The 19,564-nt window shown below is 31.7% G+C and overlaps 1 protein-coding gene across 1 annotated transcript in view; it reads right to left on the bottom strand.

Moving 5' to 3' along the window:
- Positions 1-1,586: 1,586 nt before the first annotated feature.
- The window catches only part of LOC139853851 (uncharacterized), an 86,729-nt gene continuing 68,751 nt past the window's right edge, over positions 1,587-19,564 (bottom strand). Inside the window, exons 2-3 of the mRNA XM_071843194.1 lie at positions 2,928-3,035; positions 1,587-1,751 (exon numbers count right to left, since the gene is read on the bottom strand). Of these exons, the coding sequence (XP_071699295.1) occupies positions 1,587-1,751; positions 2,928-3,035 (273 nt within the window). The remainder of the gene's footprint in view (positions 1,752-2,927; positions 3,036-19,564) is intronic.

The following is a 19,564-nucleotide window of genomic DNA, read 5'->3' as shown; positions in this document are numbered from 1 at the left end:
ATTGGCAAGCGATTTTTGCAAGTGGCTGAATTTCAGATCGCTACATATAAATTTTGAAATGTCATATCTTTTCATTCTTAACTCCGTTTTATTCACCATTTTTTTTTAATAAATTTTTTAGATCTATCCTTTATAAAATCCCGTAGTTTTGTTTTTATTTTTAGTTTGACCTCATATCATGATTCACATTATAGATAAAAACATGTTGTTTGCAATTTGTGGTATTTACTACAATTGATTGAGGGATTTCATGTAATCGTAATTTTAGTCAGTAATGGTGGTGAATTTAATGTTACAAATTAGAATGTTACGAGTATATAGCAAGTAATGAGCAGTCAAAGTATTCTTAAATGTCAAAAAAATAAAAAACGTTAACTTTAAAGGTTGATTGGCTTGTATTAAAAAAAATTGGCGCAAACATCTATGGCCAATTCATTGTCAAGCATCTTATTCGCAAATCGCAAGGTCAGTTCGCAAGTCGCAATGTATTTTGTGAATGACCTAGATTTGACCATTCGCAAGTCGCAAAAAAATGAAAGAAAGGAAATGTGAGCATTTTTGCAAAATGTTTTTTTATTTGACAAATGTTATAGTTAGTTCGAAACAATAGCATTTTAATGAATATCTGATAGTGCTCCAAATGAACATATATTTATGCGCAATATCCTTCCAATATGTAAAGTTTTCAGTTGAAATTGTTCTATTTTCAAGTAATATTCGTTTAAATAAATAAGTGCGAAGACAAAAGACAGAATTGACGATTTGAAGACGAAAATGACCAAAAAGCTCAAATATACAAGATACAATCCAAGTGGTTCAATTTATTGATGAATAATGTCTAAAAATGACAAGAGTACAAGCCGCAGAATGCAAAGTACAAGATATCTAAGCGTACGAAAGGACGTTCGAAAATCCGAAACCAAGACATAAACCGAGCATCAACGTACAAGTCAACGGAGCAAAAATTACCAATCAACTATGCACAAGAATATAATATAATATATATAGAATTATATAAAATTATATATATTATATTATATATTATTATATATCGAGCAGCCCACGTTTAAATGAAGGATGGAGCATGGCCATGCTGACCATGCGATCGCATGGCAATCACACACAACAGGAAACTTGCTATAATGAGTTTTGCCCGAAAAATTACACCAGATTGATTAAATCAATCTTTTCTTTCTCTCTATATTTATAACTAGCAAAACAGGTCAGCCGCGCGTTAACGCGGCATGCTTCATACTCGCCCCAAAATTGAAAACCTTAATATAGGATCACAATCAGACAAAACAAATGATGTGTGAAAACATATGCAAAAAGGATTAGGTAGAAAGAGTAAAGGTGTTTGAGTTTTGATTCAATAGAAGAATAACAATAACCCTTATTATTTTAGTCCGTATAATTTATGAAGAGTCCTATTTGTTTTTCATACAAGTTTTTGTCAGCTTCTTTTGTCATACACATCGAATGCATTTTTTTTTTTTTTTTTTGAAAGGCAAGCCCCCCAAAGTGTAGCAAGTGAGGATTGAACTTGGGTCATTGAACTTGGGTCCCTTTGGAACTTTCCAAGCATCCTACCACCAAGCCAACCCCTTGGGAATCCACCATCCGCTCCGATAACCACCAACACCAATCCACCATCCCCTCCGACCACTACCACCACCCGACAAAAACCACCCTCCCCTTTGGCCACCACTGCCTCCAACCGTAGAGCCGCCACTCGTCGCCTGAAGTTGTCGCTGATTTTTTTTATTGATTTTTCAAATCAAACTTGTATGGGTGTGTTCAGAAAAAGAAGATGAATTTAATGGTGGTGATGGCATGGTGTAATTCTTATGGAATTGTGAGAAAGGGGGATTTAAAAGTATATGGGGGTTTTGGATAGTAAAAAAAAAAAAAAAAAAAAAAGATGAAGTAAGTTGCAGAGTAACTCAAAGAGAGAGAGTTCTATTTTATTATTACTCTGTACTATACGCGTATTATTTATTTTTTTATAATAATTCACTCTGTCAAAACGACATCAGCTTTAAAACTTAAAACGGCAAAACAACCTCTTTGTTGTTATATATTTGTATTAGATTTAAGAGACTGTGCGTTGCACGGCAGTTCTAAATTAAAATAATTGAAATCGTTAAAATTTAGCAGCAAATTACGGTTTGATAAAATTACAATCCTTAAAACCTCCATTTTTGATATTCTCTGTGTTGAAACTAAATATACAAATAAAGTTACTCCGTAGTATTCTAATCACTATGAATGAATACATTTAGCATTGAACAATCAATTGTTCAATACATATAAGAGATTGCTCAAACCTCTACACAACCCAGCATCTTACTGAACTGTTGATTTGATGTTCAACTTGAAAAGCATTTTTAGGTCTTAATTTCATCCCTTATCCTAACAAAAGTTAATTGTCTGTTAGATAGGGTAAAATATGATAGTTTCTAGTTAGTAAGTCTGGATTTCAACAAAAACACCAAAACATTACACAAATATTAGTCTGATCTATTACATTTTACATTTTCAAAAATCATATTATCACTTTCATCAAATCAGATCAAAATAGATAATAAGAAAATATATATATTTCATAATCAACTTGGCTACTGTGCTCGTGAGCCTATTTCAACATTATATCCCAATTTCTCAAATTCTTCATCAATCATTCAAACAACAATCAGAGATTATATTCGTCATCGTGAACACAATCAGAAACTTCGCAAGTCATCAGATTCAAACAACATGTTCATATTAATAGACTCTCTTCGGTAAGGCTGGGTGGTGGTGAAGTCGTTAAGATGCTTGTACCTGCATATTTACGTTTTATACTCGCAACAAATAAGAATCATAGCAATGCACAAATGATTTTGTACTACTTATTTAATGGCAGCCTTGAACAACTCATAAGTGACCTTCTCAAGCCTGAAAGTCAAGTCTACAACTGAGACATCCATTGTTGGTACACGGAAGGCCATTCCGGTCAACTTTCCATAAAGGACCAGCAAAACCTTACCAACAGCCTGCAGAAACACGAATAAATTACATTCGTAAACTTAGATCAGTATATAGATCCTCCAGCCTATTTCCTAACCAAGCAGCCAACTTTGTAAACTGGAAAAGAAAGTGGCATGAAGTAATAAACTGGTGATATAGTCAATGTCAGTCTACTTACCTTGGCAGCTCCAGTGCTTTTGCAGACTCTAATCCGTGGTTAATTAAAGACACGTGGCATTTTCTTACATTTAAGAGGAATTAATCAACTTCTAATCACAAATTAACATGTCATTAGCCATATCATTAGGGTGATTAGCAACTGACACCTCAGCAAAGATACCTTGATTATATAATTTTATAGATTTTATTGTTCTAGTCCATGGGTTACCAATGGGTGAGTTAGCATCTGTTTGAAACAACATAACACAATGTCATCTTCTCTAACCTTTTCTCCATTATTGAAATTATAAAATACATACAATACTACATTAATACACATATTATGTTATTTCATAAATAGTGAAATAAAGGAAAGACATCAAGATAATGTTGTATATCACATAAGGATGAAAGTAAAACTAACCTTCAGGTTGTACAGCTAATTCTTCATTCATCAATCCAACTGCTTCATATTACCAACAACCTATCTTCTCTAACCTTCTTTCCATGATTCATGTTAATCCTTATTGGGAGTTGCAAGTAGGTTATTACAGAATCACAAAGTTAAGATAGGAAAACGACATTCGTTACAACGCCAAATGAATCCTTTTTCTGTTATTGCTCAACCCAGTTTAAATATACTCGTCATCACAACTACTATTTAAGATTTTGATAACAGCTTAAAAAGCAACCCATTTTTTGTGATCATATTTTTATGGTCAGTTTTAACTAAACAACTATCACAAAAATATGGTCATAAAAACTGGACAACAATTTATGGAAACCCCAAAAATGATAAGACGAAAACGTCTTGTCAAATTACAATGCATACTAGACTTATCGTCTAATTTTTAAATGGGACACATCGACAAAATAATATCTAAAAGTAAAGTAATACAATATTAATAATACTTGGTTGGTTTGTCATGCTGAATAACACGATTCTTATCAATATTTTGAATCATAATGAAATCCTACCTTTAAATGGGACACATCAAGAAAATAATATCAGCTTCAAAACCATATATCAAATCGTATGGAAGTAATAGCAATACTACATTTTATACCATTTTTCACCTATTGCAACATTTCTTTGCTAAAACCAATCATGTTCAACATCTCTATTCTGATATTCATATGCATCGATTAATACATTTCATACCATGCTTGACAAAATGAGCAAAGTCATAAAGATAATTAACGTGTTTCACCAAGATCATCTACTTCACAACAGGCATTAGTAATTCTAAACAGATAACTAAAACCACAAGTTAATTAAATTCTTAACAACAATAAAAACAATGGGAAAAATTATCGCAATACAGAATATAAGAGATTTCAAGCTTTGAACCTAATTGGCATAGTAAATCGACTTGGATAATGATCGTACATCGTAATTACATTGCAATTATCATCGAACAACATGATTGACGTTCGAAACCCTATTAGCATGATAAATCAAAAATAAGTTTGAAACCAAAATTTATTATTCTCTGCAAAAAAACGAAAGTAACTAAAAAAATTGACATCTATATTCATCCAAGTCAAAAAAGTTCAATAAATCAAAAATCAAAAATCAAAAATAAGTTTTAAAACTCCATCGTCCTCCACTGGAATCATTTGTGTATCAAAAGTTATCAATTTAGAAATAAAAAAATAATATTTAAACATACATGTATTGAATCGTCTTACCAACTGTTTGAATCGAGCGTTTTTGAAATCCTCGGTGACGCCGAACCCTAAAATCAAAAATGTAATCACTGGTTGTTTGAATCTAATGAACATTTGATGTATATTGAAAACCTTATCATTGAATGTAATGTAACCCGATTAAGAAACAGAAAAGTATAGTTTTCGGAATTAAAGAACAGAGCTTGAATTAGTGTGTATAATTTTTAAGGAATTGATTTGTGATTCGGTGGAAACCCCTAGAATTGATCAACTCACGCTGCTATTCCCACCCTTCAATAGATTGTGCGACATATAATTTTTCAAGGATTAATTATTAGGGTTTGTAGCAGATGGATGAAAATGAAAGTTGTGATAATTCTTCAGCGTGATTTTTCCTTCAGGATTTGAGATGACCACGTGGATTTTGTGTTGATTAATTATACCTATATATCTAAAATACATAGAGTAAATGAATCGAAAAATTTAGAAGCTTCACAAACTTTCCCCAAAATTTTTATTTTATATACTTCAACCACATTTTCCATAATAGTTAACTTCATAGTTTTTATAAACTTACCACAAATTTCTCACATTTCATAATTTAACCATAAAACTTCTTACTCATTCTAAATCGCTCACACAATTTTTACTATCTAATAAGTATTCATTATTATTATTATTATTATTATTATTATTATTATTATTATTATTATTATTATTATTATTAAATCAATCACATAATTTTCCACTTTATTATTGTTTAACCTTTTTTTCTTATTATAAATTAACTACGTAACTCATTTTCTAATAAATGTTTTATTGTTATTACACACACACACACACACACACACACACACACACACACACACACATATATATATATATATATATATATATATATATATATATATATATATATATATATATATATATTATATAAATAGTTTGTACCAATCGTTGATGTACATCTCACTTTATTGATTGAGCATTTGGATCTTTTCTCTCGACAAGACGAAAAGTAAAACAAAAAATGATGAATAATTACTTTCACGCTTATTACAAATCAATCACATAACTATTTTTTTTCCTTCCTCGACAAAACGGAAAAAAAATGATGAATAAACACTTTCTCAATAATTAGCTATGTAATTAATGTTAATCAAGGGTGAAGAACCGGCGCAAAGCCAGGTCACCCAACTAGTTAGTGCTAATTGTGGTTAATTAAGAATATTACACCTCAACATTCCTAATTAAGAAGTAATTATAGAGTGACAAATGGGATTAAGCTTCATTTATACCCTTCAATTGATGATTGATTGATTGATTGATTGTGCGACATATAATTTTTCAAGGATTAATTATTAGGGTTTGTAGCAGATGGATGAAAATGAAAGTTGTGATAATTCTTCAGCGTGATTTTTCCTTCAGGATTTGAGATGACCACGTGGATTTTGTGTTGATTAATTAGTGCTAATTGTGGTTAATTAAGAATATTACACCTCAACATTCCTAATTAAGAAGTAATTATAGAGTGACAAATGGGATTAAGCTTCGTTTATACCCTTCAATTGATGATTGATTGATTGATTGATTGATTGATTGTGCGACATATAATTTTTCAAGGATTAATTATTAGGGTTTGTAGCAGATGGATGAAAATGAAAGTTGTGATAATTCTTCAGCGTGATTTTTCCTTCAGGATTTGAGATGGCCACGTGGATTTTGTGTTGATTAATTAGTGCTAATTGTGGTTAATTAAGAATATTACACCTCAACATTCCTAATTAAGAAGTAATTATAGAGTGACAAATGGGATTAAGCTTCATGATTTATAGTATGTAACAGATGAATTTATATTTATATTATAATTTTAAGTTAAGTTAATTTTAATAATAAGGACATTGTAAGAAATGTTTTACGGGTTTTAAAGTCGAAACTATGTTCGTGTAACGCTACGCGATTAATAACCACTGTAAGCTATGTTCTTCCTTTTTAAATTAATGTCTCATAACTAAGTTATTATTATGCTTATTTAAGTCGAAGTAATCGTGATGTTGGACTAAATATTAAGACGGGGTTATTGGATTTTGTACCATAATTAGAGTTTGGACAAAAGACCGACACTTGTGGACATTGGACTATGGACTATTAATAGATGGGGGTATTGTCTAATCGAATGACAACTCTTTGGAGTCTGTCGAACCTATCTTCAAATTAGTTAATCTAATAATTATTAAATGATTACGAATGTCCTATTTAGTGACTTTTATACGGAATATTTTACAATCATTTAATTAATCAATTGGATTGGGTAATTTATTATTCATTTTGGCCAAGTGAATAAATTAATATATCATGGACTCATTAAAACAGTGGTGGATTACATACAATGGTAATTGGTGTAATTGTTAACAAAGTATTAAAACCTTGGATTACACGCAGTCGATAACCTGGTGTAATTAACAAAGTATTAAAACCTTGTTACAGTCTAAATCCCTAATCAGTTGGAATATTTGACTTCGGGTATAAGGTTAATTTGACAAGCATTTTATAATTATGCCCGATGGACTATTATGGACAAAAATCAGATAGGTTTCAAATAAATCCAGGACAAAGGACAATTAACCCAGAGTAATAAATTAAAATCAAAACGTCAAACATCATGATTACGGAAGTTTAATTAAGCATAATACTTTTATTGTATTTCTCATCGTACTTTTATTTACGGTCATTTTATTTATTGTCATTTTATTTCTTATCGCAATTTTATATATCGTCGTTTAAATATTGTTATTTATTTTACGCACTTTAATTATTGTCATTTATTTTTACGCTTTATTAAAAAATCGACAAACCGATCATTAAATGGTAAAACTCCCCTTTTATAATATTACTACTTATATATATATATATATATATATATATATATATATATATATTTTTTTTTTTTTTGTAAAAATATAGTTCTATTAAAATATAGTACGTAATCAACTAGTTCCCTGTGGAACGAACCGGACTTACTAAAAACTACACTACTCTACGATTAGGTACACTGCCTATAGTGTTGTAGCAAGGTTTAGGTATATCTCATCTATATAAAATAATTAAAACTTGTGTAAATTGTATCGTATTTCGTATTAAAAATAATAGTATTTCGTACGCCTCCGCTCGTACATCAAGTTTTTGGCGCCGCTGCCGGGGACTCGGTGAAAAACGCTATATTTTATTAAAACTATAATTTTTGTAAAAATATATTATTTCTTATTGCGTAAAAATATTTTGTATAAGTATTATTAAAAGAAAGCATATTCTTAAAGATATTGTTTATAATTTATAAAATTAATTAGTATTTTTATTTTTAGATTGTAAAATATAAGTTTATTTTATTTTATAAATATTCTAAATACATATTTTTGAAAATCAAAAATCAAATAAATATTAAAGTTGGGCGGAAACGGATTTAAGCCCAAAATCATTTCTGGTTTGCTGGGTTATGCGATCGCATGAGACCAACACGTTAAAACCATGCGATCGCATGGTGTGACTGGACAGGTCTGATCCTCGGACTAATTAATACGGTAGGGTTTTTATAAATAATAATTATTAATTAATTTTAATTAGGGTTTAATTAAAATATTAAGTAGTTTAGTTTTTAGTTTTAATTTGTAATTTAAGTTTTATTAGTTTTATTAATTATATAAATTTAATCCTTTTATATAAATAATATAAAAATAATATTTTTATTGTATTTTTATAACTTTAGTTTCTTTTTATATTTTGTAGCTTTTTATTCGTAATTTGTATATTTATCGTTTGTTATATAGTTTTAAGTTTAGTATTTTGCCGTAGTTATTTTTATATTTCTAGTTTTTAGGTTTTGCCGTAAAATCCCTTAAGTACTGTTTCTTTAGAATTAAGATTTAGGCGCTTTAGAATTTTGCGACGCCGTTTATATATTTTAGTGCCTAAATTAAGTTTATTTCCGTTTTCGAAATAGAATTCCATTTAAGTTTTAATACCTTTAGGCGCAACTTTTTAGATTTAGTTTTTAGACTTTTAAGTTTCGACATTTTTCTTTCTTATTTTTTTTCGACGTTTTTCGATGCGTTTCTTTTTCTTTTTCATTTATACGCTCTAGTTTTTTGGACATAGAATTTTCTTTATTTTCTTTAAATTTCGACGAAAAATTATTGTAAGCGATTAAATTAATTGACGCCAATTTTCTGGTTCGTAGTAACAGTTGGATTTGTTAGTGGCGAGTTGTGGACTTCCGATTTAAAGGGTTCTGGCTACCTGCTGCATCTATTGGCTATTCGAAACATGGGCAAAATCAGAAAAGTCTATTAATTTGATAACTTATATAATTTTTATATTTATAACTAATAGGATATTCAGTGAATGCACCGAGCAAAACGTTCACCACCTTTCATACGTTCACCACCTGTAACCCGATCAAGACATCTAGCCAATATTATCGCCGTTGATTTTTCTTTAGAATCATCATCAAGTCGAACACGTACTCCAATTCAAATTTTCGATAATCCATTTTTTGAACCCAACTTCACAATTGAGAACCCGGAGGATATTTGAAATGTCCCGTTCATATTGATTATAAACATTTCATATTAATTGATTTCTTTGCGATGTTTTTGACCTCTATATGAGACGTTTTTGAAAGACTGCATTCGATTTTTAAAACAAACCATAACCTTTAAAATATTACTACGATTATCAAATAATGATAATCTAAAATATAGCGTTTTCACACGACCATTACATAATGGTTTACAATCATATTACACAACAATATATGTCTTCGAATGCAGTTTTTAAACAATATTATACAAGCATACTGACTCCAACTCTTGTCCATAAATTAGCATGCAACAGCGGAAGCTCTTAATAATCACCTGAGAATAAACATGCTTTAAACGTCAACAAAAATGTTGGTGAGTTATAGGTTTAACCTATATATTTATCAAATCGTAATAATAGACCACAAGATTTCATCTTTCAATAACATGCAATCTGCATAAAAATCATTCATATGATTGAACACCTGGTAACCGACATTAACAAACGCATCTAGAATATCCCCATATATATATATATATCGAAGTACTAAAGCAGTTCAAATTCTCTGACTGGGGCGTGTCAAATCCCATAGATCTATCTTTAGGATTCGCGTCAATTGGTGGCAATTATAATAAACACCAATTCTTAGGTTACCAAGTTCAACAAGGGCGATATCCGGTATAACGATTCATCATAGAATGTAGTTTCAATTACTTGTGTCTATTTTGTAAATCATTTTCAAAACTGCATGTATTCTCATCCCAAAAATATTAGATAGTAAAAATGGGACTATAACTCACTTTCACAGATTTTCACTTCGTCGAAAAAATAAGACTTGGCCACGGGTCGATTCACGAACCTATAAAAAATGTATACATATATATCAAAGTATGATCGAAATATATTCACAACATTTTTTTATTACGTTTTAACGATTTAAGTTTGTTAAGTTAGCAGTCCAACGTTAGTAATCTACAACTAGTTGTCCACAGTTAGATGTACAGAAATAAATCAATATATATTATCTCAAATCAATCCACGACCCAGTGTATACAAGTCTCAGGCTAGATCACAACTCAAAGTATATATATTATTTTGGAATCAACCTCAACCATGTATAGCTGACTCAAGCATTACTTCATATAGAGTGTCTATGGTTGTTCCCAAATAATATATATATATATATATATATATATATATATATATATATATATATATATATATATATATATATATATATATATATATATATATATGATATGTTAAAGCATTGTATACGTGTCTATGGTATCCCAAGATTACATAATATATGTTAGAATACATGTATAATACAATATAAGTTAGTTAAGTTATGATTTGTATAGATTTGATACAAATTTCACGTAGCTACAACAAGCAAAATTATCCAATCTTGTTTTACCCATAACTTCTTCGTTTTAAATCCGTTTTGAGTGATTCAAGTTGCTATGGTTTCATAATGAACTGAAATTTATGAAACTAAACAGAAAAAGTATAAGTTTATAGTCATAAATACAGGTTACAAGTCAATATTATAAGAGGTAGTCATTTCATTTGAAAGAACGACGTCTTGATGACCATTTTGAAAAACATACTTTCACTTTGAGTTTAACCATGATTTTTGAATATAGTTTCATGTTCATAAGAAAAATCATTTTCCCAGAAGAATAACTTTTAAATCAAAGTTTATCATAGTTTTTAATTAACTAACCCAAAACAGCCCCCGGTTTTACTACGACGGCGTATGTCCGGTTTTACGGTGTTCTTCGTGTTTCCAGGTTTTAAATCATTAAGTTAGCATATCATATAGATATATAACATGTGTTTAGTTGATTTTAAAAGTTAAGTTAGAAGGATTAACTTTGTTTGCAAACAAGTTTAGAATTAACTAAACTATGTTCTAGTGATTACATGTTCAAATCTTCGAATAAGATAGTTATATATATATGAATCGAATGATGTTATGAACATCATTACTACCTTAAGTTTAGTAGGTAAACCTACTGGAAGTGACAAAAATTGATCTAGCTTCAAAGGATTCTTGGATGGCTTGAAAGTTCTTGAAGTAGAATCATGACACGAAAACAAGTTCAAGTAAGATTTCCACTCGAAATAAGATTGTTATAGTTATAGAAATTGAATCAAAGTTTGAATATGAGTATTATCTTGAATTAGAAAGATATCTTACTGTAAATAAGAAAGATTTTTTGATATTGGATGATCACTTGAAATGGATTTGCAAGATTGGAAGTAAGCTAGTAAACTTGAAAGTATTTGTGAAGTGTTCTTGATGTGTTCTTGAATGATGATGTTTCTTGATTGTAATTGAAGCTAGATTGACCTAGATGATCAATATTACTGAAGTATAGACGTTCTTAAGCTTAGAGAGAGTTAAGATATATAGAATTTGGATTAGAAAATCAAAGAAATGTGATGTGTGTGTTGTTTGAAAAAAATGCCTAATGCTTAGTCAATATAAGGTTACTAGTTTTTGTTTTCATGCTCATAAGTCATGCTAGTTGTCAAATGATGGTTCCCACATGTCTTGGTGACTCACAAGGGCTACTAAGAGCTGATCATTGGAGTGTATATACCAATAGTAAATACATTTAGAAGCTGTGTATTGTACGAGTACGAATACGGGTGTATACGAGTAGAATTGTTGATGAAAATGAATGAGAATGCAATTGTAAGCATTTTTGATAAGTAGAAGTACTTTGATATGTGTCTTGAAGTCTTTCAAAAGTTTATGAATACATCTTAAAATACTACATGTATATACATTTTAACTGAGTCGTTAAGTCATCGTTAGTCGTTACATGTAAGTGTTGTTTTGAAACCTTTAAGTTAACGATCTCATTTAATGTAGTTAACCCATTGTTTATTATATCTAATGAGATGTTAAATTATTATATTATCATGATATTATGATGTATGAATATATCTTAATATGATATATATACATTAGAATGTCGTTACAACGATAATCGTTACATATATGCCTCGTTTCGAAATTCTTATGTTAGTAGTCTTGTTTTACATATGTAGTTCATTGTTAACATACATAATGATATATATAATTATCATTTTATTATGTTAAATATAGTGTAACAATACCTTAATATGATACATATATATTTAGTAAGGCGTTGTTATAACGATAATCGTTATATATATCGTTTCGAGTTTCTTAACTTAGAAATCTCATTTTTATGTATATAACTCATTGTTAATATACATAGTGAGATACTTACTTATCATAATATCATGTTAACTATATATATATATATATATATATATATATATATATATATATATATATATATATATCATATAGTTTTTACAAGTTTTAACGTTCGTGAATCGCCGGTCAACTCGGGTGGCCAATTGTCTACATGAAACTCATTTTAATTAATCAAGTCTTAAAAAGTTTGATTGCTTAACATGTTGGAAACATTTAATCATGTAAATATCAATTTCATTTAATATATATAAATATAGAAAAGTTCGGGTCACTACAGTACCTACCCGTTAAATAAATTTCGTCCCGGAATTTTAAGTTGTTCGAGGTATTGACGCATCTTCTGGAAATAGGTGCGGGTATTTCTTCTTCATCAGATCTTCACGTTCCCAGGTGAACTCGGGTCCTCTACGAACATTCCATCGAACCTTAACAATTGGTATTTTATTTTGCTTAAGTCTTTTAACCTCACGATCCATTATTTTAACGGGTTCTTCGATGAATTTAAGTTTTTCATTGATTTGGATTTCGTCTAACAGAATAGTGAGATCTTCTTTAGCAAAACATTTCTTCAGATTCAAGACATGAAAAGTATTATGTACCCCGGCGAGTTGTTGAGGTAAGTCAAGTCGGTAAGCTACTGGTCCGACACGATCTATAATCTTGAATGGTCCAATGTACCTTGGATTCAGTTTCCCCCGTTTACCAAATCGAACAACGCCTTTCCAAGGTGAAACCTTAAGCATGACCATCTCTCCAATTTCAAATTCTATATCTTTTTTCTTAATGTCCGTGTAGCTCTTTTGTCTACTTTGGGCGGTTTTCAACCGTTGTTGTATTTGAATGATTTTCTCGGTAGTTTCTTGGATTATCTCCGGACCCGTAATTTGTCTATCTTCGACTTTACTCCAACAAATTGGAGACCTGCACTTTCTACCATAAAGTGCTTCAAACGGCACTATCTCAATACTCGAATGGTAACTGTTGTTGTAGGAAAATTCTGCTAATGGTAGATGTCGATCCCAACTGTTTCCGAAATCAATAACACATGCTCGTAGCATGTCTTCAAGGGTCTGCATCGTCCTTTCACTTTGCCCATCAGTTTGTGGATGATAGGCAGTACTCATGTCTAGACGAGTTCCCAATGCTTGTTGTAATGTCTGCCAAAACCTTGAAACAAATCTGCCATCCCTATCAGAGATAATAGAGACTGGTATTCCATTTCTGGAGACAACTTCCTTCAAGTATAATCGCACCAACTTCTCCATTTTATAATCTTCTCTCATTGACAGAAAGTGTGCTGACTTGGTGAGACGATCAACTACTACCCAAATAGTATCATAACCACTTGCAGTCCTTGGCAATTTAGTAATGAAATCCATGGTAATGTTTTCCCATTTCCATTCTGGGATTTCGGGATGTTGAAGTAGACCTGATGGTTTCTGATGTTCAGCTTTGACCTTAGAACACATCAAACATTCTCCTACATATCTAGCAATATCGGCTTTCATACCCGGCCACCAAAAGTGTTTCTTGAGATCTTTGTACATCTTTCCCGCTCCGGGATGTATTGAGTATCTAGTTTTATGTGCTTCCTTAAGTACCATTTCTCTCACATCTTCAAACTTTGGTACCCAAATTCTTTCAGCCCTATACCGGGTTCCGTCTTCCCGAATATTTAGATGTTTCTCCGATCCTTTGGGTATTTCATTCCTCAACTTTCCTTCTTTTAAAACTCCCTGCTATGCCTTCTTTATTTGAGTAGTAAGGTTAGTACGAATAACTATATTCATAGCTTTTACCCGCATAGGTTCTCTGTCCTTTCTACTCAGAGTGTCAGCTACCACATTCGCCTTCCCCGGGTGGTAACGAATCTCAAAATCGTAATCGTTCAACAGTTCGACCCTCCTACGCTGCCTCATGTTCAGTTGTTTCTGATCAAATATGTGTTGGAGACTTTTGTGGTCGGTATATATAATAATTTTGACCCCATATAAGTAGTGCCTCCAAGTCTTTAATGGAAAAACAACCGCGCCTAATTCCAAATCATGTGTCGTATAATTTTGCTCGTGAATCTTCAATTGTCTAGACGCATAAGCAATTACTTTCGTTCATTGCATTAATACACAACCGAGGCCTTGCTTTGAGGCGTCACAATATATCACAAAATCATTGTTCCCTTCAGGCAATGACAATATAGGTTCCGTTGTTAACTTTTTCTTCAACAATTGAAACGCTTTCTCCTGCTCATCCTTCCATTCAAATTTCTTCCCTTTATATGTTAATGCAGTCAAGGGTTTTGCTATTTTGGAAAAATCTTAGATGAACCTTCTGTAGTAACCAGCCAGTCCTAAAAATTGGCGTATATGCTTCGGAGTTTTCGGGGCTTCCCACTTTTCAACAGTTTCAATCTTTGCCGGATCTACCTGAATACCTTCTTTGTTCACTATGTGACCGAGGAATTGAACTTCTTCCAACCAAAATGCACACTTTGAAAATTTTGCATACAGTTGTTCCTTCCTCAACAATTCTAGCACTTTTCTCAAATGTTCTTCGTACTCTTGATCATTCTTTGAGTAAATGAGTATGTCATCGATAAAAACAATGACAAACTTATCAAGATATGGCCCACACACTCTGTTCATGAGGTCCATGAACACAGCTGGTGCGTTAGTCAATCCAAATGGCATAACCATAAACTCATAATGACCGTAACGCGTTCTGAAAGCAGTCTTTGGAATATCATCCTCCTTCACCCGCATTTGATGATACCCAGAACGTAAATCGATCTTCGAATAAATCGACGAGCCTTGTAGTTGATCAAATAAATCGTCGATTCTCGGTAGTGGATAACGGTTCTTGATGGTAAGTTTGTTCAACTCTCGATAGTCGATACACAATCTGAATGTACCATCCTTCTTTTTGACAAATAAAATAGGAGCTCCCCACGGTGATGTGCTTGGTCGAATGAAACCATGTTCTAACAGTTCTTGTAGTTGACTTTGTAATTCCTTCATTTCGCTGGGTGCGAGTCTGTAAGGAGCACGAGCTATTGGTGCAGCTCCCGGTACAAGATCTATTTGGAATTCAACGGATCGATGTGGGGGTAGTCCCAGTAATTCTTTCGGAAATACGTCGGGAAATTCTTTTGTGACGGGAACATCACTGATGTTCTTTTCTTCAGGTTTGACTTCTTCGATGTGTGCTAGAATAACATAGCAACCTTTTCTTATTAGTTTTTGCTCCTTCAAACTACTAATAAGATTTAACTTCACGTTGTTCTTTTCTCCGTACACCATTAAAGGTTTTCCTTTTTCGCGCATAATGCGAATCGCATTTTTGAAATAAACGACCTCTGCTCTCACCTTTTTCAACCAGTCCATACTAATTATTACGTCAAAACTCCCTAACTCGATTGGTATTAAGTCAATCTTAAACGTTTCGTCAACCAGTTTAATTTCTCTATCCCGACATATTTTATCTGCTGTAATTAGTTTACCGTTTGCTAATTCGAGTAAAAATTTATTATCCAAAGGCATTAATGGACAATTTAATTTGGCACAAAAATCTTTACTCATATAAATTCTATCCGCACCCGAATCAAATAAAACATAAGCAGATTTATCGTCAATAAGAAACGTACCCGTAACAAGCTCCGGGTCTTCCTGCGCTTCTACTGAATTAATGTTGAAGACTCGTCCACGGCCTTGCCCATTATTATTCCCTTGATTAAGGCATGCTTTGCTGAAATGGCCCGGCTTTCCGCATCCGTAACAAATAATGGAATTATTTGTTATGTTATTTTTATATGGATTTTGGTCCATAGACATCACACTTTGTTACACTATGTCCGGTTCTGTTACACTTGGTACACACTACTACACAGAACTTATCTGGATGATACCCTCCACACCTTAGACATTTATTGTTCTGATTGTTGTTGCCATTGTTGTTATTGATTTGGTTGTTATTGCGATTGTTATTGTTGTTAAGACGATTATTGTGGTTGTTGGGATAGTTGTTGTTGCGTTTGTTTTTGCGAAAAATGGGGCGATTGTAGTTGTGATTGATGTGTTGGTTGTTGAAGCGATAGTTACTGTTGTTTTGTTGGTGACTCTTGTCACTGATTTCTTCCCACTTCCTCTTTACTTGTTTCGTGTTGGCTTTTTCGGCCGCCTGCTCTTTAATTCTTCCCTCAATCTGATTTATGAGTTTATGAGCCATTCGACTTGCCTTTTGTATGGAGGCAGGCTCGTGTGAACTCACATCTTTTTGAATCCTTTCTGGTAACCCTTTTACAAATTCGTTGATTTTCTCTTCTTCATCTTCGAATGCTCCCAGACACAATAGGCACAACTCAGTGAATCGTCGTTCGTACATGGTAATATCAAATTTATTGACCTCGTTTCTGGGACGATACTGCTCATTCATCATGAAAGGACCCATCCTAATCCATCTGGACGAAGTCCATACCGATTATAAATGAGTCACAACAGTTGATTACATCGCGAGGTATTTGACCTCTATATGATACATTTTACAAACATTACATTTGTTTTTAAAAGACAAACTTCCTTTACATTGAAAGTTGACAGGCATGCATGCTATCTCATAATATATCCAAACTATAAATGACTTAATAATATTCTTGATGAACTCAACGACTCGAATGCAACGTCTTTTGAAATATGTCATGGATGACTCCAAGTAATATCTCTAAAATGAGCAAATGCACAGCGAAAGATTTCTTTAATACTTGAGAATAAACATGCTTTCAAGTGTCAACCAAAAGGTTGGTGAGTTCATTAGTTTATCATAAACATTCCTTATCATCATTTTAATAGACCACAAGATTTTCATTTCTCATAAATATACGTCCCATGCATAGAGACAAAAATATCATTCATATGGATTGAACACCTGGTAACCGACGTTAACTTAATGCATAGAATATCCCCAAAACAGAACCTCTCGTCTGTATAATAATCTCGAAGTACTAAACACCACGCCCACTAGCTCTTCCATCTAGTGAACATTCTGGGTGGGGGTGTTAAACCCCGTAGCTACCTTTAGGATTCGCGTCAATTAGGCGTGCACTAATTCTCAAAATTAGTGATGTTCCCTAATTCTTAGGTTACCAAGCGATAATAATCAGGGGAAAAATATTCAAATCAATTGTGGCAATTATCACGTCCACATAATTCAATGGTGGCAATTATCACGTCTACATAATTCATTCGAGGAATGTTTTGCTTGTGTCTATCTCGTCAAACATTTATAAAAGCATTTCATGTATTCGCAGTTCAAAATGTATTTCAAAAACATTTAATAAAGCAGTTGTAAAAGTAGCGCATGTATTCTCAGTCCCAAAAATGTAAAGAGTAAAAGGGAATCAAATGAACTCACCTAATGTATTTTGTAGTAAAAATACATATGACGACATTTAACAATGCAGGGTTGGCCTTGGATTCACGAACCTATATCAAGTATATATATTAACACACATAATGAACACATAATGGTATTCAACCCAGTTTATATATATTAATTACATAGTATGTTACTTATTTAAATTAGTATGTAGTTATTATTTCAAATGTTATATATATATATATATATATATATATATATATATATATATATATATATATATATATATATATATATATATATCTATATATTTTATTTTTATATTAAAATAGTAATTAGACATACTTATGATATATGTCATAATTACATTTTTATACATGTATCTTTTCTTTGTTAAAATAATAATTATGATTATACTAAAGTAATGATAATAAAATATTGATATTCATAATAATAATAATAATGATAATAATAATGATAATAATAATGATAATATTAATAATAATAATAATAATAATAATAATAATAATAATAATAATAATAATAATAATAATAATAATAATAATAATAATAATAAGTATTGGTAATGAAATCTACCTTCCAAAGATTTTATAAAAAGAATGCCCAAGTCCGGGTTTAAACCCGCGACATCCTGCTAACCCGATAACACCTGTTACCATTCCTTTATCATCATCATACATCACTAACCTAATTATCATCTCATTTCATAAACATCATCATTTTATGTTTATCGTATCATAATCATTCTAACTCGTTTATTATCATCACCATCGTTACCTCTATGTATCATCATCTAAAATCATCATCATCATTCTTAATCATCAACTTTACATGCGTGTATCCTAATCATAAACATCATTTTCTTCTTCTCATCATTCGCGTGTAATTTCTTAACTTATATAGCGAATATCAGGAACAAAGTATAGTAACGGCAGCCATAATAAATAGCAGATATCTAATGGATTTTTGTATATCAAAGCAGCCCAAAAGAAAAAAAGAAGAAGCCCATTTTAATAGTCCATTTGATGGTTTACTTGGATCCACTAACTAGTCCATTACTTGGTTCGTTGTGTGTCTTGACAGAAACAGAAAGAATATTACAAGTATAGTAGCGACCATCAAACCCCACTATTTGGACTCCATGTTCATTATCACACTTGTTTATCATCTTCTACTACTGAAATCATCATGAGAATATGAGTTCATCATTTTCAACATTGTGGCATCTTCATTCCCGCAACATCATTCACATAAAATCACGATCACCATTCCTTCATGATCATTTCATCATCGACATACCATCTCCATCATCATCATCATGTAATCCTTGCATAAGTAATAAACTAATCACGCTAGTAACCTCTTCGTTCACCATCCACGCTTATTAATTTTTCTAGCAGCCCTAGACTTGGATCACGGCCCACAAGCATAAGCCCAACCGGTTTTAGGGGACTCCAGTCGCTACTGTTTTTATTCGCAGCCCAACCTCATACCAATCTA

Source organism: Rutidosis leptorrhynchoides, chromosome 6, assembly GCF_046630445.1.
Source record: "Rutidosis leptorrhynchoides isolate AG116_Rl617_1_P2 chromosome 6, CSIRO_AGI_Rlap_v1, whole genome shotgun sequence".
NCBI classification, from domain to species: domain Eukaryota; kingdom Viridiplantae; phylum Streptophyta; class Magnoliopsida; order Asterales; family Asteraceae; genus Rutidosis; species Rutidosis leptorrhynchoides.
The sequence above is the reverse complement of the archived record's forward strand: the minus strand, read 5'-3'. Positions and strand labels throughout refer to the sequence as shown.